General features: G+C 42.5%; 1 protein-coding gene across 1 annotated transcript; it reads right to left on the bottom strand.

Moving 5' to 3' along the window:
* Positions 1 to 1,013: 1,013 nt before the first annotated feature.
* Positions 1,014 to 23,611, bottom strand: LOC132573311 (lipase member M-like). The gene is made up of 9 exons (XM_060240818.1): positions 23,513 to 23,611; positions 20,507 to 20,600; positions 18,344 to 18,542; positions 13,321 to 13,430; positions 12,785 to 12,921; positions 7,079 to 7,225; positions 4,694 to 4,765; positions 2,748 to 2,813; positions 1,014 to 1,332 (listed from the first exon to the last, which is right to left on the bottom strand). The coding sequence occupies exons 1-9, from the start codon at positions 23,609 to 23,611 to the stop codon at positions 1,102 to 1,104; spliced, it is 1,155 nt and encodes a 384-aa protein (XP_060096801.1). The 3' UTR covers positions 1,014 to 1,101.
* Positions 23,612 to 23,826: the final 215 nt, after the last annotated feature.

Raw genomic sequence — 23,826 nt, 5'->3', positions numbered from 1 at the left:
AGATGTCGCACATGCTCTCCTTCTTAGCTGGTGTTCAAGGTTCTTCCTCCCATTGTGCCATTCTTTCCTTTCTGTCCCTTCCGCCCTTAGGTGGTATACCTCCCATGATGCATTCCCCCACCCCCTTCTTCTGTGCTTCTCTGAGATCTATGGCCTTTGGCCCTGCCACCCTGCCCAGACCCCACAGGACTTCCCTCCAGTCCCATCCCCAGGAGCATTTGCGGTGACAAGCCCTGCACCACCATTTGTCTTCTTAATGGGCAGCAGTGCCAGGACTAGGGGTTCTCTTGGAGATTATTAGGGGGGGGTGCAGGGCTGGCCCTAGACTGTCTGGCACTCTAGGCAAGGCTAATTTCTGATGCCCCCCACTACACTGAGAATGTCCCCGAGTCACTTGGGGGGGCACCTGATTTGGCACTCCCAGAAGGCCAGCGCCCTAGACAATCATGTAGTTTGCCTAGTGGCAGGGCTAGCCCTGGGGGGGGGGGGGGGGAGTGGAACAGCAAACTGGTCTTGAGTTGCAGCAGCAATGCTGGGGCCTGCAGCATTTCAGCTGCTCCTTGCATCTCAGCTAATGGCTACTGTTTTCAGAAAAATGATACATAAAGATTAAACATAAATTAAACATTATAGACTGTAAACTTACCAGAAATAGTTACAGAAACATCATGACATTTTTACAAATGCTAAAATGTATATAATTGAATTCATGATGTAAACACCTGGTAGGTAGAACATATTAGGTGATATACCATAGTTTAAATGTTGTATTTTACTATTTTCTTCATTTATATACAAAACATGGGAGGAGACCCATGTAATTTTCACAACAACCCTATGATATAAATTAGGCTGAAATTAGTCCAAGGTCATCCAGCTTCCATAACAAACTCAATATTCAGACCTGGGACTCCCAGATTTTTGTTCTTTTTCTTGTTAGTAGAGCTTAGAAAGAGATTAAATTGGGGTTCTAACTATGAAAGCTATCCACCAGCTGAAAAACCTACACTTTTAAATAAAAATAATATAAATGACAAGACTATCATTTTGAAGTAAACAGGCGACCCAACAACAAAACCAAGTCTTCTGTCTCAAACTATTTCAGTTGTTCTCCATCAAACCCAGAATCTCTGAGTACATTCGCTGAGGAGCATCAAGGCCCCAAAGGAAATCCCAATGGTTCCAGTCAGGCAAATATTTATAATGAATTACATTTTTCAGTTGAGATCTTAACTGTGCTGCTGACTTTGGCACGGAAGCCCAGTCCTGACCTCCAATCCACATCGCTACTGGGACTGTGATTTCTTCTATTCTATACAAGGGAGGAATGCTCTGGGGAAAAAGGTAAATGATATAAGACAGAGGTCATTTTTAGAAAAATAGGTGGCAGAGCTCATTAGCATAGCTCATTAGCATATGCCACCCACCCACCCCCAGCCAAAAGCAACCTGCTGCAAGAAAGAAGAGCCCCAGGCGAGTGAGGCCTCCTTGGGCTGGCTAGAGATCCAGCCAGCCCAAGCAGGCCTCATTCACCTGGGGCTCTCCTGAGACACACACCCCCAGTCAAAAGGCCAGCAAGCCACCCACTGCCCAAAATAACATAAGAAGTGAAGAAAGGGTGGCGTGAGCTTCTCCGGGGGTTAATGAGGCCTGATGGGGGCATGGCAAAGCCCCTGGCAGCTGGCTGGCTGCCCTAATCTCCTAATCCAGGGACTGTTATGCAGCTGTACCTACTATTTAGTGGACAAGGTAGGTGGGGAGGAGGGGGGGCGTCAGAAAGATTCAGGAGCTGTGGTCCTGTGAGCTCTTGCTGAATCTGAAGCCTGATATAAGAACATAATTGATGTATTACTACACAAGATGCGTCATCTTCAAAATTTCAGGAGAAGCCAAAGGAGGTGTGATAAAATTAGCAAAATGTCTCAGGAAAATTCCTCCCATAACTGTATGTGGGTGTGTACCAACTATTTTGATTCATCCTAAAGTTAAATTTAAAGCAAATTTGGACATGAAATATCTGAGGAAATTAAATGGGAAACTTTGGATATGATTTCTCACAGAAAATGATATCGCTTCGAGCTATATCCACATATGTGTGTACAAGCAGCTTCCTGTTTATGGAAGGATCATTTTCCCTCCTGTGTGGGCAGCTCTTAATCAGGGGTCCCAATGTGGTGTCCCAGGGGTACCAACATGCCTGCTGACACCTCTTCTGGTGCCTGGCAGTTATTTTTGGCAAGAGGACAGGGCCAGGTGGGGCTTTTTCACAGCAAGGCTTCTGATTGGCTACTGTGCAGATTAGCTGTGCAGATTTTTTAAATATTACTTAGGCAGCAGCTACCACCACCACACAAGGATCTTCACTGTGTGACTGAAGTTATGCTGTGGCAACCATTTTGTGACTGGCCCCACCATCTGTGGCAGCCATTTTATATCTGTACCCACCCTGCTGTGTCAGAATTCTAAAGATTCCCACAGGCTCAAAAAGTTGGGGACCTCAACTTAAAGCTCAACTGACAGGCATATATTATGAACAAAGGATGTGTAAAACAGTCATCTAACTCTCAGCAGGGCATCCACATGTGTTTGTTGGAGGTAAGCAAGGGAGAACACTGAACATTAAAGAACTGCCAAAGAAACAAAGATTCACAGCTTTCTTCACTCTTAGTTTAAAACCCAAGATTCATTTTGGGATCCCAATGTAATTTCATCCCCACCACAAGCACAAAACTCCAGTAAATCCATACCTGGTTGTATTTCTTTATGTTCTCTGAGCCATAGTCAAAGTACCTCGCTTCTCCCGTTTTAACTAACTAGAAAATTAAAACACACACACACCACAGTTAAGTACATGTTCTGGACCCTCACAACATAACAGGCATTTACTACATAACTGACAGTTAATTTATATGACTTTTGATATTGCAGTATGTTTGTCAAAGGGAGCATCATTGACATTTTGTTCATAATGAAGAAACTGGCTAAAGTCTCTGCAATTAATCCTAAGGGAGGATCCTGCTAAAATGGCAGACCATGATCAAAGCCTTGAATGAAAAACTTAGCATGATAACTCCTAGGCTGAAGACCTTAGGACAATGAAATGGCAGGCACAGCAAACAGATCAAAGCAGGTGCAGGAAGCACAACCCAGTGATATTCTTTGTATGATACTATATTAGGGATGTGTGGCTGGATATTGCTGACCCTAAAAGTTATCCAGCATGAGGTTGGGTTGGCTCTATCAAAGGCAATCCAAAGGCTTCCTGGAACAAATTCCAGATCTCTTAACATTGTGAATTAATGAAGCCTGCCTGCCTGTTCTTTGTTGTGGTGGTGGTGGTGCTTTTATCTTATTTATTTATGTGATTTCTATTCCTCCCTTCCCTGCAAGCAGGCTCAGGGTGGGTTACATTGAATCAATAACAGATAAAAACAATTTCCATAGAAATACAGCTAAAAACCTACAAGGAACTAATTAATACATGATGGAACTTTGGCAACATATCTTTCTTGCTTGACTTCTCCTGACCTTTGTAGAGCTCTCATGATAGCTTGCTTCAATGTCCTTCCTTCTGCTATGCAGTATGGGAGGTTTAAGAAAATTCCATATTCCAACGGGTTTTGTGTTTGTGGTTCAAGGGATCTAGAAAGTACTGAGCATGTTCTCCTGAATTGTACATTTTACTGTGATATTCATTTACTTAGATCCTCTTCTTCAAAATCATGAGAGACAATCTGATGGTGGTAAGACTCTTTTCCTGTTGTCCATTCATCACCCTGAGATTATTGAGACTGTGGCGAAATATCTGTGCTGTGCTTTTAATAGGAGAGGAACATTTCAAATGTTGGGGTAATCTATGTTTTATCCCTTGCTGATTGTACACGTCCCTGCTGTTATGTCAATAAAGGTGGTGGTGGTGGTTTTAATACATGATGGTAAGCCAGCAGTTCAACAAACCCCAGGTGTATGCTGAATATATATCCAAAGAGGGCCAGCATATTAAATAAGTGGGACTCAGTACTTAGCTATACTCACTTTGGCAGAAGTTGATAGTGTAACAACATAGGCAGGTTAGTACAGGGGAGGTACCCACCACCTCAGGAAATTTGTCACTACATGGATTTATTTCACAGTGTTTCTTACACTAAAGGAGTTCCTCTTCTTCATCTTAGGCTAAATTGAAGTATTTCTGCTTTTTCATTTATGTTTAGTGTTCCATTTCCTTTGAATCAGTCTATGAAAAAGTGACATTCTGAACAGGCAGATGTTTTCTGAACACAGGCTAGATACCACAGGTTTCAGTATGAAGTTACAATTGCTAGATGGAACTAGATTGCACTGAAAATCAAGAATCTAGAGCTGCAAAACACTCTTGTTCCTTTCTCACTCAACAAAAAGAAAGTTATTATACTGTACAATTAGAGGAAATAGAGTGGTGTCATGGTTAGAGTGCTGGGCCATGACCAAGGATATCTTGGTTTAAATTTCCTGTCTGCCTTGCAGCAAATTGGGCGTTTTTGTCAATCTCTCTCTTTCAGCCTAAGCAACCAAACAGGATTATTGTGATTATAAAAGGAAGGTACTGAGCTCCGTAGATGAAAGAAGGGATAAAAATCTAATACATGGATACATTTTATAGGCAGTCAGATATTCAGATTTGTTCAGGAGGTACATTTACATTCAGTAAGTCTACCTGGCCCCAGTGGAGTACTTGCTTCACAGAAGTATAGTCTGGAAATCGTGATGTATACACATCAACCCGGCTCTATAAAGAAAGGATCATTTTAAAATAATTTCATGGCATGTGACATTTCAATGCCAGGTGTTGTGTGAAGCAGCACGTAAATTTCTCATGCATTGCTTCTGGTCTATGGTGTGGCTTTTTGAGACAAGTGGCAAGAAGCAGCAACAGGGTATTAGCTGCTAAACTGAAACAAAAAAGCAACTGCTCAGGGAATCCCTCTCAACTGGAACATCTTCACCAAGGAGCAAACTATACAGAGATACATTTTTATTACTGGTTATTGGATGAGTGTGAAGTAAGTGAAGATACCTAGCTCTGTTGAGAATAGTTCACAATGATATCAAAGTCATCATTGCTAGCAGTCACTTATGGTCCTATCTTCCATGAACTTGTCCCCCTTTTTGGTGCCATGGCTTCATCCTCTTGCAAAGTATTCCACATTTTAATCCTTAAATATTTCCTTTTATCCATCCTGAATCTATTGTTCATCAGTTTCATTGAGTGTCATTGACTTCTACCATTTCAGAAGAGGGAGAAAAAGTTCTTTCTAGCCACTTTTTCTACTGCATAGATATTTACAAACCTCTATCATGTTCTTTGTCTCTCATCTTTTTTCTAAATGGAAAAGCCCAAGGTTTTTCAGCCTTTTGCTCACAGGAAAAGTGATCCTTAATCTTCTTGGTTGCCTTCTTCTGTACTTTTTCCTATTCTGTAATATACTTTTTTAAGATAAATCCCTCATCATGCCTACCAAAATATATTTTATAGAGATTGCATCATATCTTTTCTAAAGTGCCATATTCTGCTGATGTTTTAAATCTCTTTTTATACTATAAAGTTCTTTGCTTTGTGAAAATATCACCTAAATAATTAAACAGTTCATAACATAGTATATAGAATATAAAACTATTATTATTGATAGAGAGAGATAGAGCAGGAATCCCTAAATGAATGCAAATCAAATTGCCTTTGCATGGGAATTTGGAAAGGCTTTCAGCGGGCGGCCATCAAAAACTGGGAGAGGTATTTCCCTCCCCAGAGCGCCGCGGCCCATGCAAAGGACCTCTGTCTTCTTCGGGTTCAGCTTCAGCCCACACAGCCTAAGCCAGGTTGCCACGGCCTGCAGTGCCTGGTCCAAATTCCCTGGGACACAGTCAGGCCAGCCATCCATTAGCAGATAGAGCTGGTTGTCATCTGCATATTGATGACAGCCAAGCCCAAACCTCCGGGCAATCTGGGCAAGGGGGCGCATATAGATGTTAAATAACATCGGAGAGAGAACTGCTCCCTGGGGCACCCCACAGTCTAGTGTGCGCCTCTGGGAGAGTTCGCCCCCGATTGCCACCCTTTGTCCCCGTCCCTTGAGGAAGGAGGAAAGCCATTGTAAGGCCAACCCCCTAGCCCCTATGTCGGCGAGGCGGCGGGTCAGTAGCCAATGGTCGACCATATCGAACACCGCCAACAGATCTAACAACATCAGCACCACCATGCCACCTCGATCCAGTTGCCGCTGGAGGTCATCTACCAGCACTGTCTCCGTCCCATGGCCCGGGCGAAAGCCGGACTGGCAAGGGTCTAGGATGGAAGCGTCATCCAGAAAACCCTGCAGCTGCAACGCCACTGCCCTTTCGATAATTTTACCTAAAAACGGTAAATTAGAGACCGGTCTGTAGTTTGCCAATTCGGCCGGGTCTGCTGTACATTTTTTCAGGAGGGGACGAACCAAAACCTCTTTCAGAGGTGTTGAAAAGCACCCCTCCAAAAAGGATCTATTTATTATGTCCCGTAAAGGACATCTAAGCTTCCTCTGGCAAGATTTAATCAGCCAGGAGGGGCAAGGGTCCAAATCACAAGTTTTTGGGCATGCAACAGAGAGAATTCCGTCGACTTCCTCCAGGCTGAGTGGGTCAAAGTGACCCAACACTAAACCAGAAGACAAGCACGGAGCCTCAAGTTCCTGTACTGTATCCAATGAGATGGGCAGAACTTTGTGGAGCGACGTGATTTTATCTGCAAAATGTTTCGCAAAAGCCTCACAGCCTATCTCTAATTCTATAACATTTGGTTTGCCTTGTGGCAATGTAGTAAGATTTCCAATTATTCTAAACAATTGTGCCGGGCGTGAATTTGCAGATGCAATCTTGGCTGCAAAGTGGTCTTTCTTTGCAGCCTTGACTGCCATCTCATAAGACTTCATAAACGTTCTATAGGATGTTCTCGTCGCTTCGTCCCGAGTATGCCGCCACTGCCTCTCTAGTCGTCTGAGCCCTTGTTTCAGCTGACGTAGCTCCAAGGTATACCATGGAGCCATTTTTAAAGAATGCACAAAAATACCGTATTCAGATTTTTTTGGTTGAATCCACCAAGAAGGAAAAGAGCTTGCTTGCAGAGTACATCTATCAGTTTCCAGCTGCATTTTCGAGCCACAAATGCTCTCACTCTTGGATTCAGCAAAGATAATTCTTTTGTACCAAATATAATCTGCAGACAAGGATACAAAAAAAGAAGATTCTTCCCACTCTAATTATTTGCAAGCCTACTCAGAAGAATGTCTTACTATGTTCAGCGATGCTGAAGTGTGCATATTATTGCAACCTAAATCTTTCAAACATGTCTTAATTCTTGTCAGTGATACATAATGGCTTTTGTTTAATTAGTTTAGATTTTATTGTTTTATTGCTATCTTTTGGTGTTCTCTACACCACACATGCACAGCTGCATACAAAAGGGATTGCCACTCCATTTTTGTGTTTGGATGAGCCCTGAGCATGCACCCTAACTGCTCACGTTGAGCTGCATTTAATATTAGCTTGAAGGTGGGAGGGGAACTTTTATTATCAATGTTCTGTATACATAGAAGAATTCTTGTAGGCACAGGGCAACCATGGGATCGGATACACTCTTTCTTACTCCTAAGAAGAAGAGCAATTAGCAGGAATGGTGAAAACTCTTATCAGGAGTTTGATCCTCATAAAGTTAGGGAGCTTGATCAAGAGAGTCAGTTTGGTGTAGTGGTTAAGGGAGAATCGGATTTGATTCCCCACTCCTCCACTTGGGCTAGCCATAGCTCTCGTAGGAGTTGTCCTTGAAAGGGCAGCTGCTATGAGAGCTTTCTCAGCCCCACCCACCTCACAGGATGTCTGTTGTGGGGGAAGGAGATTGTAAGCCACTCTTAGACTCTGATTCAGAGAGAAGGGCGGGGTATAAATCTGTGGCCTTCTTCTTCTTAATTTACCTGGTAATCATGTTTGTCTCAGATCATCTCAGAATTCATATCAAGCACTTTGAAGAGCAGCATTGTACATGCGCAGTAGCCACTTACGTTATAGGGTGATGGCGAAGTCATGCGTTGATAATAAGAGACAAATGTCTGTCATGGCTTGCAGATGCTTTTGACCTTGCACAGTAAACTAAAAGTTCTTGATTGCCACAGAAGAAGTACTTATCTCCCAAAGCCATAGTCAGGTCATTAAAGATTCTTATAATGCATAAAATCATTTGCATTTCAACTTGTTTCTGTACCTGCGAACTCAGATGCATCCTCAGATGCACAGCCTTACTGAGAATACACTGACATTTAATGTAAAAGATTTGCAAAAGTTGACTGGCTGATGGCAAAATGAATCATCTAGGTTCAATGGAAGATACTGAGTGATAGAGTTAGAAGACACACAGAGAAACCAAAGTAGTAAGTTCAACTAAAAAATAGGGGAGGGGGTTTCCTTTTAACTGTGTGTCTGTTAACGGTTGGGTGCAGCTGAGGCAGATTGAGAGCAGGGAGTGGCAATTGCAGGAAGCAGCCTGCAACTGAGCCTGTGGACACACACAAATTGTTTACACGCAGATTAACAAATTGTCAAATGATCGGCTCCCACAACACAACTGGTGAAAGGGACACTGTTGTGTCTTGCATTTCAGTCCCGAAATTACAACACAGCGGATGCTACAGAGGTGACAAGTGGAAGTCCACTGGTCCCCGGATGTAGCTCCGCAAATACGCTCCACCAATCAAGATCTGTGGTGGGAAATTTAACTGGCCAGGATTGGACCTGGCCAGACTGAGGGTTGTTCCGGGGTATGTATATAATCGGGACCCGACCCTGGGGTGCTACAAGGGGCCTCCCATCACATTACCCCTCGATCCCCACGTGAGACCGTTAAGGCTGAAGGCCAGGCAAGTTCCATTCGCTCTTAAACCAAAAACAGAAGCGGAGCTGGACCGCCTCACAGCCCAGGGAGTGCTAGAACCAGTATCCTATGCTGCATGGGAAACACCCATAGTCGCTCCAGTGAAGCCAAATGGAGATGTGCGCATATGCGCTGATTACAAATGCACAATAAATAAGGCACTTCAGGACAACCCATACCCCGTTCCGGTGGTCAGCCACATACTGGCAGCCCTAGCAGGCTCTAAGGTTTTTGGGAAACTGGACTTGGCCCAGGCGTACCAGCAACTCCCGGGGAATGCCGAGACAGCAGAAGCCCAGACCATTGTGACTCACAGGGAAGCTTTTCGGGTGCAGCGGTTGCAATTTGGGGTTAGTGTGGCTCCGGGGATTTTTCAGAGCATAATGGATGCTCTTCTCAAAGGGATCCCCAGAGTGCAACCATTTTTGATGACGTTTTGCTCGCCGCCCCGGACGCTGAGGAGTTCAGCAGCCGTCTGCGTGAGGTACTCCGCCGTTTCCAAGAAACGGGACTTAAAGTAAAGCGGGAGAAGTGTTCACTCAGGGTGTCAAGGGTAGAGTTCTTGGGGTTTGCAGTAGACGCCGTGGGAATCCACCCAACGGCCGACAAGATCAGGGCTATTGTCCACACCCTAGCCCCCACGTGCAAGATGGAGTTACAAAGTTTCTTGGGATTATTAAATTTATATCATTCATTTTTGCCCCACAAAGCGGCCATCGCAGAACCCCTTCATAGGCTCCTTGATAAAAACGCCCCTTGGGTCTGGGAAAAGAAGCAGGACGCCACTTTTCAGGCAGTCAAGGTCCTCCTAGTTTCCAATGATGTGCTCCACCATTTGGACGAATCCTTACCAGTGATTCTGGCTTGCGATGCTTCTGGGGCACCAACTCCCAGATGGGAGGGAGATTCCCGTGGCCTATTATTCGAGTACCCTGACCCCCGCAGAGCACAACTATGCCCAGATAGACAAGGAGACCTTCGCAATAGTGGCGGGTGTACATAAATTCAAAGACTACCTGTACGGTAGGCGTTTCACGATCGCCACGGACCATAAGCCGCTACTGGGCCTCCTCGCACCAGACCGCCAGACACCACAAATTCTGTCACAGAGCATCTTGCGGTGGAACCAGTTCCTCAACTCGTACACATATGCCCTGGTCCACTGCCCCGGCAAAGCTATGGGACACGTGGATGCCCTCAGCCGCCTGCCGCTGCCCTCTATGGACCCAGATCCCACCCCCCACCCACCATGTGATGCTTATAGAGACTCTACCAAAGAGGCCCCTCCATGCCGCCAAGGTAGCTAGGGCCACAGGTAGAGACCGCATCCTCGCATGCATTTTAGACTGGGTGGGAAGGGGTGGCCCATGGGCAAACTGGACACAGAATTTAGGGCATTCGCTTCACGCAGAGAAGAACTGTCCATGCACAAGGGGTGCCTTCTCTAGGGTGGCAGGGTGGTGGTTCCCCCCCCCCCATTGCGGAAGCAAGTGCTGGAAGCCCTAAACGAAACACACCCGGGGATAGTGCGCATGAAGGCCCTGGCACATAGCTATGTATGGTGGCCGGGGATGGACGAAGAGATAGAAGGGTGGGTTCGAAGGTGCCAACCCTGCCAAGAGTCTTGACCTGATCCGCCCAGTGCCACTGTTCACCGCTGGGAGTCCAACAGGAGGCCGTGGTCCCGGTTACACCTAGACTTTGCAGGGCCATACCAGGGCCAAATATTATTTATCTTAGTCGATGCATACACCAAGTGGTTGGAAGTGATTCCCGTAGCTTCAACCTCCACCGCGGCGGTGATCAGAGCCTTGCAAAGGGTCTTTTGCACTCATGGGATTCCAGAGACCCTCGTCACAGACAATGGGACCGCTTTCACCTCCCAGGAATTCCAGGAGTTCTTGAATCAGTACCTCATCTAGCACATTCAGTCCGCCCCTTTCCATCCAGCCACCAACGGCCAAGCAGAGCGCATGGTGCGCACCACTAAAGAGGCCCTGGGTCACATTGTACAAGGAGATTGGGATCACCACCTGGCAGCCTTCCTATTTGATAACAGCATCACCCCCAACCCCGTCACCGGGTTAAGCCCTCTCGAGTTACTAAGGGGGAGGAAGTTGATCACGAGGCTAGACAGGTTACATCCTGACCGGGCTACGGACCTCTGCAGTTCCCCCGAAACCAGGGGAGCCGCTAGGGGATTCTTTCCAGGGGATCCGGTATACGCAAAGAATTTTGCAAGCAGGCCGGAGTGGTAAGCCGCCCGGGTGCTGTGGGTTACCGGGTCTCGTCGGAGGGGGGCCAGATCCTAAGGAGGCATATTGACCAGCTGCGCTGTCGCACATTGCCAGAAGAACCGACAGCGATCGGGGGAGCAGGAAACGGGGGAGTACTAACAGCAACACCCCTGGAAGCTGCCCAGCCTATGCCAGCCGCACCGACTATGCGGGCGGAAGAGCACCACAGCAGAGGGAGCACCACCCCCAGAGAGGGGATTCCAGAACAGCAACAGGTGACGGACAGCCCTTTTCAGGCGTCACCCTACCACGAGGAACCAGCCGCCCCACTAGACACGGCAGCCACTCCAACTCCCCAAATAACCCCGAGGAGGTCAACCCGGGAATGCAGTCACCAGCCTACTTGAAAGACTTTGTGTCTTGAACTAAGGGGGGAGGAGTGCTGTGTCTTGCATTTCAGTCCCAAAATTACAACACAGCGGATACTACGGAGGTGACCAGTGGAAGTCCACTGGTCCCCGAATGTAGCTCAGTCAGTCAGTCAGTTTAATACGGCTCTAGGCCAATCAACAACAACAACACAACACATCGATAACAATACAACAACAACAACACCAAGCTAAATTATCACATAAAAATATAATAACTATGTACAACCATCAAAGTAGTAATAAAATTATCTGATATAAGCAATACTTAACTAAGGGCAACTTTCTTTCAAATACAAGCAGTGTTAAATTTCTTCCTGTCAAGGTCGGAAACATATAGGAACTTAGCAAGATCCAGGGAAAGTTGATCACACCCGTCCCCGCCGAATGTAGCTCCGCAAATACGCTCCGCCAATCAAGATCTGTGGCGGGAAGTTTAACTGGCCAGGATTGGACCTGGCCAGACTGAGGGTTGTTCCGGGGTATGTATATAATCGGGACCCGACCTGCGTTGCCTTGCCTTGTGATGTACTTGCTAATAAAGCATGTTGCCTTCCACACATCTCGTCACTCAGTACATTACAGACACAAACTGATGAATCTGCTCCATTGAGAGCACATATACTTCAGTGCTATGCCGGATGCACTGGCTCCCAGTTAAAATCTGGATCAAGTTCAAGGTTTTGCGCTTTAAATTTTTAAACATTAAGATTTTTATGCAAACCTGCCCCCAAAAAAAATTTGGAGAAAAATGTCTTTCTCTCAGTGTGGGCCTGATCTGTAGATCCAGGTATCCACAGATCTTCCCAGACTTGAGAAATAGATAATGATTCCTTCTGAAAACCAAATTAGATGACTTGTTTAACCTACCATTAGTTCATCTGAGACCTTAAAAATATTTTCCCCCTCCTTTTTTGTTTTTAACACCCAGTCTGATTAAGAGCTCTGGAGAACTCAAAAGTTTTCACACAGTTTGTCTATTTATTCATTTTTGCTGATCTTAAGAAAAGGAACTGCATAATTCTGAATTTGGATTTTCCTACGAAATGTGCTCAATTTTATATACTTCCCCAAAAATCCTTCTTGAAAGTGTTCAGACAAGATGGGTGTTTGTTTGGCTCACAATCCTAAAACATATCAGCAATAATCTAAATCACAACAGAAAAATTATATACTTGCATACAAACCTTCAGAAATACATCAGGTAAACGTAGCAGCTGCAATAGCGGAGCTGTACTATATTGATGTGTATATAGAGGTCCCAAGGCAAAAAGCATCTTAACTTTTGAAGCAAGTTGCGGCAGGACAGAAAATGCAAACAAGGCTGGAAAAACAAGAATCACTTCACTTGGCATGCTTTTACAATAAGAGATGAAACAGTATACTGGCTTAAAACTAAGGTTAAGAATATTAAAATTCACTGCAGCAAAAATCTTTGTTCATGAACATAAAACAAATTTGCACTATATTTAGATTTTTCAGACCCACACATCAGCTATTGACTATCCTGTTGTGTCAAAATCTGCATTCTGCCACCACCCTATAGGAACTATTTAAAAAGTGTGATATATCCCATGCCCATCCTAATCTTTAGAGTATAGTAAAGCTCACAATGTTTCCTCTCTATTTCTACTGCCTTTGGTCTGGGGTAATAGAGACTAGAGTACAAACGTGGCCAACAACTGATAAAACATTATTTTTATGGTGTGTGCTCTTCACATACCTATGGTGCTTCCCTCAGCATGGGCAACAAAATATATGTCTTTCTGTCCAGTTTTCTGCAGAATAAAGTCTATGAAGGCTGAAAGGTCATAGATGCCCATTTCATGAAAACTAAAAACAAAAATAAAACACACAGTGGGGGGTAAGAAGTGCATTCCTGGGCTTTCTTCAGACACTCTGGTCTCCACAAAGCACCAAGTAATCATATTGACACAACAGCCACAATGTTTAAGCAGGTTTTTCCTTGGCACTACGTGATTTGTGGTTGGAAGAAATTAGATTAAGGTAACAATCAAATGAGCAGATGTTGATCAGCTTTCTAGAATCACAACACAGCCAAGATTTAATGCTTACCCTGGACTATACAGTCTTAGGCTACAAGAGATAGTGAGTTGGATGCATTCTCCAAAGAGCAAAGCCCATGTACATAGAAAAATAGCAGCTCAGGAACGTGGTTTTAATCTGATTTGATATGCTGCTTTTGTAGGCCCAGACAACATTTCTGTGGTAGAGCACTCTCCAACACAAGACTCTATCCCCCTCACTGATCAGATTCTTAAGTTCCTACAGCCTAGGAATAGTTTTACCTCTAGGTTTTGCTGACTGAATAAAGTCGCACATTGTCCAATAAATTAATTGCAGCTAGATTTGTACTTCAGGATGTTTGAAGGGGGAAAGTTTCTGTACTGGAAGAAAATATGGTCAAAGTAGCTATCTACCCATAGAAACTATAGAAGCCTTAACTCAGACTGATGATGACAACATAACAACATAACTGTCTGTGAGACAGCTGTAAAACGGTAACTGGGTGGATGCTGTGGTTATCATTGTACCTCCTCACCCCACTCCCAAACAGTCATGCAAGTATCCAAAATACTGCGCATAACATGTGGAATTTACAAGCAGAGAAGCTGTGTTTGCATAAACTCTGCACTGCAAAAGTGCAAGATGCATATATTGTGCAGGCTTAGCTTACACTTAAAAGATCTGAAGGAAAGACTAGCTGAGATGGGGCCAGTGGAGGTAATCCAGACTTCTTTTCCTCTACAGTTCCATTAGCAAAGGAATCTGAATAACTGGTCAATTAAAACCATAGAGTTAACCACAGAGTTTCTGGCAATTCCTAGAGAAACATGGCATCAGTTTCCTGAGGAGTGGACACACTGTTGTCAACAGCTGCTCCCCACCCCCATTCTCCAGTTAGCAACCATAGTGTTAAACTATGGAACTTTTTAAAGGGGAAAAATTCCTCTTCATCGTCTGTATGACAAATGGGCATAAATGGGATGGGGTGGACAGGAAATGCATGGACCACACTTATAGCTCCTTATCAATTCTCCTACAGATAAGAATTTGGGCCAAAGACCTGGTGGGGGGAGAAGAGATGAAGATTTGACCACAAAACATATCCTAATAGGATTTCATGCTCATCCCTATCCATCAATTAATCAATCAATCAATCAATCAACCTTTAATGGCATATAAAAACAGATTAATAAACAGTGGGTTAAGGGACAATAAAAAGGTTAAGATAGTGTACATCAGGATTAAAACACAGTTGCAAAAGATCACAGTTAAATGAGACAACAGGACTGTACCTTATCTTGATGAATCTTTTTGGCCCAGTACAAAAATGAGGCAGTATTCATAGTTATGTCAGGAGTAACATCCTTCAGAACAAGCTGGACCTTATCTGGATCAGCCAGGCCCATCTTATTTAGGAAAATAGGATCCAGAAATCAACAGCGAATACTTACATAAAAAGGGCAGTACAAGAGAATATGTGAAATGGATTCAATAGCTCCGGACTTACACGGACATAGTCTGGCCGGGTAGGGTATATTATGAAATCTACCATATAGAACTGCTGATGGCATAACATGAAATCTTGCCAATGAAAAGGCCCTACGCTGTTGAGGACTTTGCAAAGAATAGAGATACGAAGCTATATGTCCAACACCAAACGAGAACCCTAGACTCACAGGAGAACAAGTTTTATTAGCGGCACTGTGGAGATTTTGTAATTCAATGTCCAGGATTCTGACTTTAATCATATGAAATGCCTCTATTTGTGAGAGCATAGAAAAAGACTCTATAGATAAACCAACAGTGCAGATCTTTTCCTCGATAGAATCTAGCCAGTTAGAGTATCTAGATTCTAAAAGCATTTGAGTGATAAGACTGGAAGGATCTGAATTGTAGTGTATTCGCAACCAGTATTTAACAGTTAACAGCCATGCCCTAGTTTCAAGTGGAACCTGCCCCGATTCTAAGCATAGGGCTGTATAAGGCACACAAAAAGGCATTCCCAGAATTTTACGGAGAAATTTGGATTGGATGCGTTCCAAGGAATAATCAAACACACCGATCTATAATGGGATACTGTATAGTAGTTGCTCACATGTTTTAGCTTTAAAGACTTTCAGAGCAGCCGGCACAAATTGGTTGCCCTTATAATAAAAGAAACGACAGATAGCCTGGGCACTGGCCTTAGCCATATTGGTTGCAGACCTTCGCTGTACAGTCCATGATGCGTTATATTGAAAATGGATACCTAGATACTTAAAGTGTCTGACCTGCTCTATTCTATTTCCATTAAAATCCCATTTAAATAATTTCCAAGATCTTGAAAAGACAAAGTTTTTAGTTTTTTCAAAATTAAGTTGGAGCTTATTGATTTCAAAATACTCAAGACATCGGCTAAAAAAGCGCTTCAAACCCACTTGCGTGCAGGACATTAATAAAGCGTCATCTGCATACAGTAACAGTGGCATGTGAGTGGGGCCGAGTTTAGGGCTATGACCGTCAGCGCCAGACAGCGTCAGAGCTAGATCATTAAGGAAAAGGTTAAATAAGGAGGGGGCAAGAATGCAGCCCTGTTTAATACCCTTATTAGATGGAATTTTTGCCATTAACTTTCCAGCTAGGGAGCATTTGACCTGACAAGTTGTTGAGGTATGCAATTTTCTGATAAGAAAAAGTAATCGCTTATCAATATTCACTTTATCCCAAAGTAGGCCTCTATCTATTGAGCCAAAAGCTCCTTTGAGATCTAGGAAGGCCGCATATAACTTAAGCTTGGCCTTCCTAGTATATTTATTTACCAGATGGGACAAGATAATACAGTGATCCAGTGTGGATTTCCCATGGCGAAAACCCGCTTGTTCTGGTCCTAGGATTTGTTGTTGAGTCATCCATGCAGTAAGTTTGGCTAACAGGTGCTTAGCGTACAGCTTGCCAATTATAGAGAGGAGGCTAATAGGTCTAAAATTTGAGGGAGATGAACAGTCACCCTTCTTGTAGATTGGTACTATTACTGCATTTGTCCAAGCCTCGGGCATTAAACCAGTTTTATCAACCATTGCAAAAAGGGCAGCAAGTAGAGGAGCCCACCAATCTGGGTCTGATTTTAAAATTTCACGGGATATCGCATCTGGACCAGGGGCTTTCCCAGCCTTTAGTTGGACAATTAATTCCCTTGTCTCATCAGAATCTACAGGGGGCCAATCAGGTAAATTGCTCAAACAGAAATCAGATGGTTCTAATACACTTCTACCTTCCTCATAAAACACTGAGCTTCCCTATGGAATGCACCAGACACTATGGACCAAAATTGTTTTGATTTATTTAAAATTGCCGCTTGTACCAGTTGCTCCCAATGACCAATAATATAATCATTTCTCTCTTTTTTTATAAGTTGCTGGAGTTGGGACTTGAGATCGAAGAAACTAGCAGGAAAGGCAACAGCCTTAGATTCTCTATAATGGCTGTAGGTAAGACGTAATTGTTTTTTCAAATTCCTACAACCCCTGTCGAACCAGGGATTTAAGTAGCTTTTCCCTAGATTATTCTGCAAGTTCCTCCAAGGTTCAGATTTTTGGTTCAGAGAATCAATCATATGTGATATTAATGAACTGTAGAATTTAAGAGTTTGGAGTGGATCATCAGCACAAAGTATTAGGGATCTATACTCTAAAAATGGTCTAGAGTTAAACAGTAGTTGGATTTTTGAATTTAATGCAGGACCCCTGGGAATTCTTAATAAAGAGGCTGACTCCTCACTCTGGACTGAAACAGGGGACAAAAGGTTTAAAGAGGAGTAGACTTTGATAGTCAGGATTAAAGAAAAGTGGTCATCCCTATCAAACTGCTTTTTGAGTCAGCAGGAACTCATTTGCATATTAGGCCACACCCTCACACCAAGCCAGTGGGAACTGAGTTCCTGTGTGCTCCTGCTCAAAAAAAGCCCTGAGTCAGACTGTTATTCTATCAAGCTTACTATTGTCCACTCTGACTGGCAGCAGCTCCCCAGGTATCAACAAGAGTTTTCCCAGCATCTCTTACCAGAAACCAGGGCCTACCATGGAACAGCATGCTTTGGATATAAGAGAGTAAAACTATAACATTGAATGCAAAGAAATCTGAATGCAAACGTCATGACCCTCAGAAGGCCAGCGCTCTAGGCAATCACCTAGTTTGCCTACTGGCAGGGCCGGCCCTGCCCTTGTAACAACAGAAACTGAGGATGTTCTTTTGTTTCATTATTTTACAATTGTACAATTTAATGGCACAGCCTTATTTCCCACTCTTCCTCCAAAGCATCCTTGGCTCTCCCATCCTTCATTCCACGTCTTCAGAAGGATAGTTGGGCTGAAAGGGAGTTACCAGCACAATGAGCTTCAGGGCAAAATGCGGCTTTGAGCCAGGGTCTCTGTGGTGTCCTTTCTAGATGCAGTTGCGACTTGACAGGGAGGGGGGGGGGAGTCTGATGCACACAGTCTCTCCCTCAGTCGAGTAACTGAAAATTAGAGTTCTTTCACATTCACGCTCAATTTGCATAGCTATAAGGAATGCATAGCTATAAGGTGAATCTTTTTAAGCCCTGGACTTCTATGGTCATATGGACTATTTTACATAAAGAACTGCTTTAATGACTGAAAAAGAATCTCACATACATGACTTTAACCTATACTACAGTTGTCTTGAATTCTATACCTTAGTAATTTTACACCAAATAAACTTACCTAAAATCCCAAAATTCTTGTTGGTCAATTGAAAAGTGTTCGTGTCTTCTAGACCATGAATTCCCTCTGTGATTGCCAATCCATACATCATACCCTGCATCAGCTAAGATGAAGCCCAGGCTATTATGGGGCAGGTTTTCTACCCAATTACTACCCTCTTTAATCAGGGCATGTATCATCAATACAGCAGCCTTTGATCCTGAAATGTAAAATTAATATCTCTGCAATGTGGCATATAAAATACAAAAATCTGCATTATGGACCATGGAACAGTAGTTAGAAGGCTGAGTTTGGAGGGTGTGAGGAAGCTCAAGGCAAGATACACATCACCAACCACCCAACCCACCCACCCCCACCCCCCAACAAAAGAGAGATAAAGCAACTGAAAGCCCACTATTTCAGGACAATAATTTGGGACAGGGAAGCAAACTGCGTGTGTATGTTATATTGTTCCACAGATTCTCTTACCTGCTCACTCTCCCCCACCCCAATAATTTTAATAGTGGTATAAAAAAGGCAGTTTTGGCAGGTGAAGCTTTCCTGGCAATAGGTCACTGATGCATAAGAGTTAGAGCCCAGCAGAGCTGAGAAATAGAAGCCAGGGTGAAGAGAACAAAAGGAACTGAGTCAGGTTGAACAGAAAATGTGACTCCGGTCATAAGACAAAGGAAAAGCAGAAATAGTTGAGAAACAATTGATTAAAGCAGATATAAATCAGTTCTACACAGATAAAAAATAAATTGAGATTTGGAAATGTGGAATGTCTAGCTCAGCATCTGGTCTTGCAGTTAGAAGACAAATATGTAAATTATTTGCTTGCCTTTTGAGCTCCTCTCTGTACTGGAGTATCTTCCACTTGGAGTTTTTTGCTCCAGTTTGGCAAGGTTGTTTTTCTTTTAGCATCCAAACAATGTCATCCTCTAATCATCCACTGGTCATCAATACCTTGGGTGGTCTTTGCTAATGGGCATCCAATATGGCTATAATGGCCCCCCACCTGGGCAAGCCCCCAACCACTCCTCACCCTGACAGAGGGGAAAGAAAAGAGCTGGCAGTGACCATGCCCACCTGGAACATGGGTAGGCAGGCAGCAACTGTCTCACTTGGCTGCCATCCAGGGCTAAGGCAAACAGGTGGCAGTTGGCTGGCTCAGCAATTAATACATGCCCATCCCCCACCCTCTTGGAGTATCAAATAGGAGGGCATGAGCTGACCCAGTGGTCCCATGTATGCCTGTCCCTTACCCCTTCTATTGTTTAGGTGTGTGGGCAGTAGAAGCTGGCTCTCAGGGAAGCCCATCCCTCAGGACTTAGGGCAGCATCTGGCTTGGCTGCCTATGGGCATATTCACCCACCTTGAATGGAGTGAGAGCCACCTCTTTGAGCCCCAGGTGACGAAGACAGGTGGGCCCCATGATTCCAAGGCCTCATCTTAGACATTTGCCCAGAAGTTAAGAATTACAAAGACTGCCCCTAATCCGTACAGCTCAACATTATAATGATCTATTGCCATGATCTATTCATTCCTCTGACTTCCCAGCTTCCTTTAAAAACAATGGCTTATGCACATTGAAACAAAGTCCCAAAACACTAGAAATGTTATGCAGTCACTATGAGATTTCAGATGATACTGCCAACATATTTTCCAATATGTATTTTCAGCCAGCTGTATCATGGCTAAAAAATTGTTTGAAAAGCAAACAGCCAAAAGGTAAAATTCTGTGGCAAGGACTTGTCAGGACACAAAGAACTACATAGCTAAGTCACTAAACCTAAGGAAAGTTTCAGGTTGTCATTTTCAAAAAGCACCTGCCTTTGAAACTGCAGGGACTGGCAAAAGCCATTCTTTTTTTTCTTTTTTTAAATCTGTGGTTGAAAAATTGTTCTGAGCATTCCCAGATCCTCAGGCATGTCTAAAGTAGGTCTTGCCTCGGTGTTTTTTTCTTTCCTTTTTTTGTTTTTGACAACTGGAAGAATCATGGCTCATGTAAAACACAGCATCAAATCATGTTTAGTAATGTGATGGCTCATGGATAGACTCTATGTTAGTTAGTGTTATAGTTGATGTTTGTTAAATGTTATATATGTTATTATTCTAATAAAAATTTAAAATTGAAAAAAATAACAACAATTCTACCATATATTCCCATTTCATCTCATTTACCTCCTGGAATTCTGTTTAGACTCAGGTAATAACCATCAAATGTTAGCACTTCATATTCTTCAGAAGGATAGCCCCAGTACTGAATTATCTCACTCTGTAAGGATACCAAGACAAACATTAGGTCAACAGTTTTCAGCAAAGTTGTAAAGCAGATGTTGGAAGCTGAGAAGTTCCTCCAGACATGCTGTTACCAATGTAATGAAGTCATTATCTGAGTTAAATATAGCATTTAGTTGCAACATAGGTGGCAATTTCCATTTAGATATTTAGGAAACATGAGTAGGCTACTCCAAAACTAACTACCAAAAACAGACAACACCAGAACTAGAAATTATCCATTGCCTCTCTAGATCCATACCTTCACATGCTGGATTATATATATGGCAGAAATATATACCCAACATGGTACCCTGAACTAGTAGCTCGCTATTGCACAAGCCATATCGAAAGTAATGCAAATATCACTTTGTGTGGCAATTCGAGGAAATATAGTCACACATAAGGATTACTCAAGAAAGAGCTGTTATACTCAAAACATATTATATATTCTTTTAAAAGGCATACTTCAAAAGTGCCTGTTTGAAGGTCTCCAATGTTATATTCTCCATGTAAGCAGAGAATAATAAGGAACTTTAAAATGCACAATAGACAACACATAACATATCCCAGGGGAAAATATTTGATCACTTAGAATTCATTCATTTCATGGTATCTCATAGCTTTATTAAATACTAACACTATTGAGTTAGTGGTTTTATATTATTTATTAGGGCAGTGGAAGAGGAGCACAACCACAGTCCAGGGTTTGGTAAATTATGTTGAATGAGAATCATGTGAATAAACTGAAAATGGACTTTTTAAATACTCTTACCAAATATAATCGCCCTAAGAAAATAAGATACATTCAGTAACATGCATCCTTGAGTATATTTCTGCTTTTTAATTCCACCACCACCAAGGGACGGCATTTTTCATAGTCCACAATTCTTTTTGTAAATGTGCGAGACTTGGAATATAGATTCCAAGCCTGAAACTGGTTGCTAATAAACTTTGCTTTCAAAATGGCTATATGTCTGCTTCTAAGTCTGCAGGGTGAAGAAAGGCTTGTTAACTGCCACAGTCTCTGAAACATCCTGTGTATTCAGCAACTTAAGTCATATTTAGAAATGAAGAATGACTATACAAATTATTATTGAAATGGTCTACAGAAGAAGAAGTAGTAAAGTCTCAAATGGTCAAATGGGCAATCAATGTAAACAGAGAAATACAAATGGATACATGGGAGCACCTTTGGAAGAACTCAATGAAGATCTCAACTTGTCAGAATATTAAAGAGAACTGTTTTAAGATGATGTACAGGTGGTATATGACTCCGAAAAAGTTGGCCAGGATGAGTAAGAAAATATCGGATAGATGTTGGAAATGTAAAAAACATGAAGGTTCTTTCTTTCATATGTGGTGGACTTGTGAAAAAGCGAAAGAATTTTGGAAGATGATACAACAAGAAATCCCCAAAATTTTGGGTTATGACTTTAAAAAAAATGCAGAGACTTTTTTGCTTGGATTACAATTAGAAAAATTTCCAAAGGAAGACAGGACTTTAATTTGGTACTTGCTCTCAGCTGCTAGGACATTGTATGCACAGCTGTGGAAACAAGGAAAAATACCAGAAAAATGGGATTGGATTATGAAAATTCTATTGTGGAGTGAGATGGACAAATTAACTAGAATTTTAAGAGACTATGATTTAGATATATTCAAAAAGGAGTGGAAGAAATTCAAAGGATATATGGAGAAAGAGTGGAATGTAAAAAGACATTGGACAATTTTTAGTAGTAGTGAGAAAAGAAAAATATTGAACTTTGATTAGTTAGCGGTACCTTTAGTATTGAATTTAAATTTATAACTTCGGGGAAGTCAAATATTGGAGGAAGGGGGGGTTGAAATATCATATGGGTTAGCATAGATAAGCTACAATTAAGCTTTGTAACCATATGTTATTAAAAAATTGTTAAAACAGAAATGAAGAATGACTGTAAGAATATGTGAAAAGCTAAAAGAGGCTGAAGATCAAGGAACCTATCCTCTGAAGGAATTGTACCAGTTCCTGCAAAATCCCAAATATTTGAATGAAGGGCAGTTCACATGACCCAGAACTTGGCACAATTAGATATTCATGCAGAGTATCTAACACTTGCTCCATGTTAGAATGGAAGGACTCAAGTTCAGATGTAAAATGTCCAGAAAGTTCAAAGCCATGCAGAAAAAGCCAAACTCCTAGTGCTCTGTTTTGCTTTGAGCAAAAAGAAATATTTGCAGGCCTTAGTGTCCTAAACCTATTTTGCTGCTTTGAAATAAAATGCATAATTTATAACATAGTTAACATATCAAATTGTATAATGGGCACATTTATGGAACAGAGTTTAAATAGTCTAGTAGTTTACAAACCAAAACCAAATAGCGAACACACTCCATGCTAAGGTAAAAGCACCTTTAAGACCCACAAAGTTCAATTCTGAGTACAATCTTTCATGTGCATGCACAGTTTGTCAGATAACACTTCATCACTCTTTGTTCTACTGCTTCAGAGCAACACAGCTACCCGCCTGAACCATGCTGAGGTAAGACAGACATGTAAATTATTGTGTTTAGTACATTTAACTCATTTCAAAAGGAGGGAAAATGTACCAGTTCCTACAAAATCCCAAATATTTGGTTTTTTCATCACTTCCTCAAATTTCCCTGAAATGCTAAAAAGCATTTCATTCATTCCAAAAAGGATTTTTTTTTCAGTGCTCTTCCAAATTTTCAAATCAGGTAAAGTCCTCAAAACATGAACTCAGCTTCTCCTCTGTCCCTGAATTTAGCCAGACCTTCACATCTCTAGGCTCAAGCTGTTCTTCCATAATACTTGTCAGAGAATCACTCTGTTTGAGACCATGAACCAAGGCTAAGTTATCAATACTGCTATTGTCCTCCTTTGTTTAAGCACACTGGAATACTTACCACATTCATAAACTGTTCAGGATTCATTTCTGTTCTGCTTTTGGCTTCTTCTGGACTCACTGCTCCTTGCACAGCCATCACGATGAGCAGTAGCCACATCTTGGAATATCTGCAAAATAACAAACTATTTTAGATATTAAAAGAGGTTTATCTTATAGTTGAGATGTCTGCCAGAGATCCACAGGGCAATGATCTCTCTTCCAATTCACATGCAGAGAAGGTGTCTGAGTGAAGCAGAGAAAGAAGAATCAGGGCTAACCTCAAACTGAGCTTCAAAAAGAGATGCTATCTTTGGAAAGTTGTATTCTTATACA

The sequence above is a fragment of the Heteronotia binoei genome, chromosome 6 (genome assembly GCF_032191835.1).
Source record: "Heteronotia binoei isolate CCM8104 ecotype False Entrance Well chromosome 6, APGP_CSIRO_Hbin_v1, whole genome shotgun sequence".
Lineage (NCBI taxonomy): Eukaryota > Metazoa > Chordata > Lepidosauria > Squamata > Gekkonidae > Heteronotia > Heteronotia binoei.
Note: the sequence above shows the minus strand (reverse complement) of the source record. Positions and strands in the feature narration are given on the sequence as shown.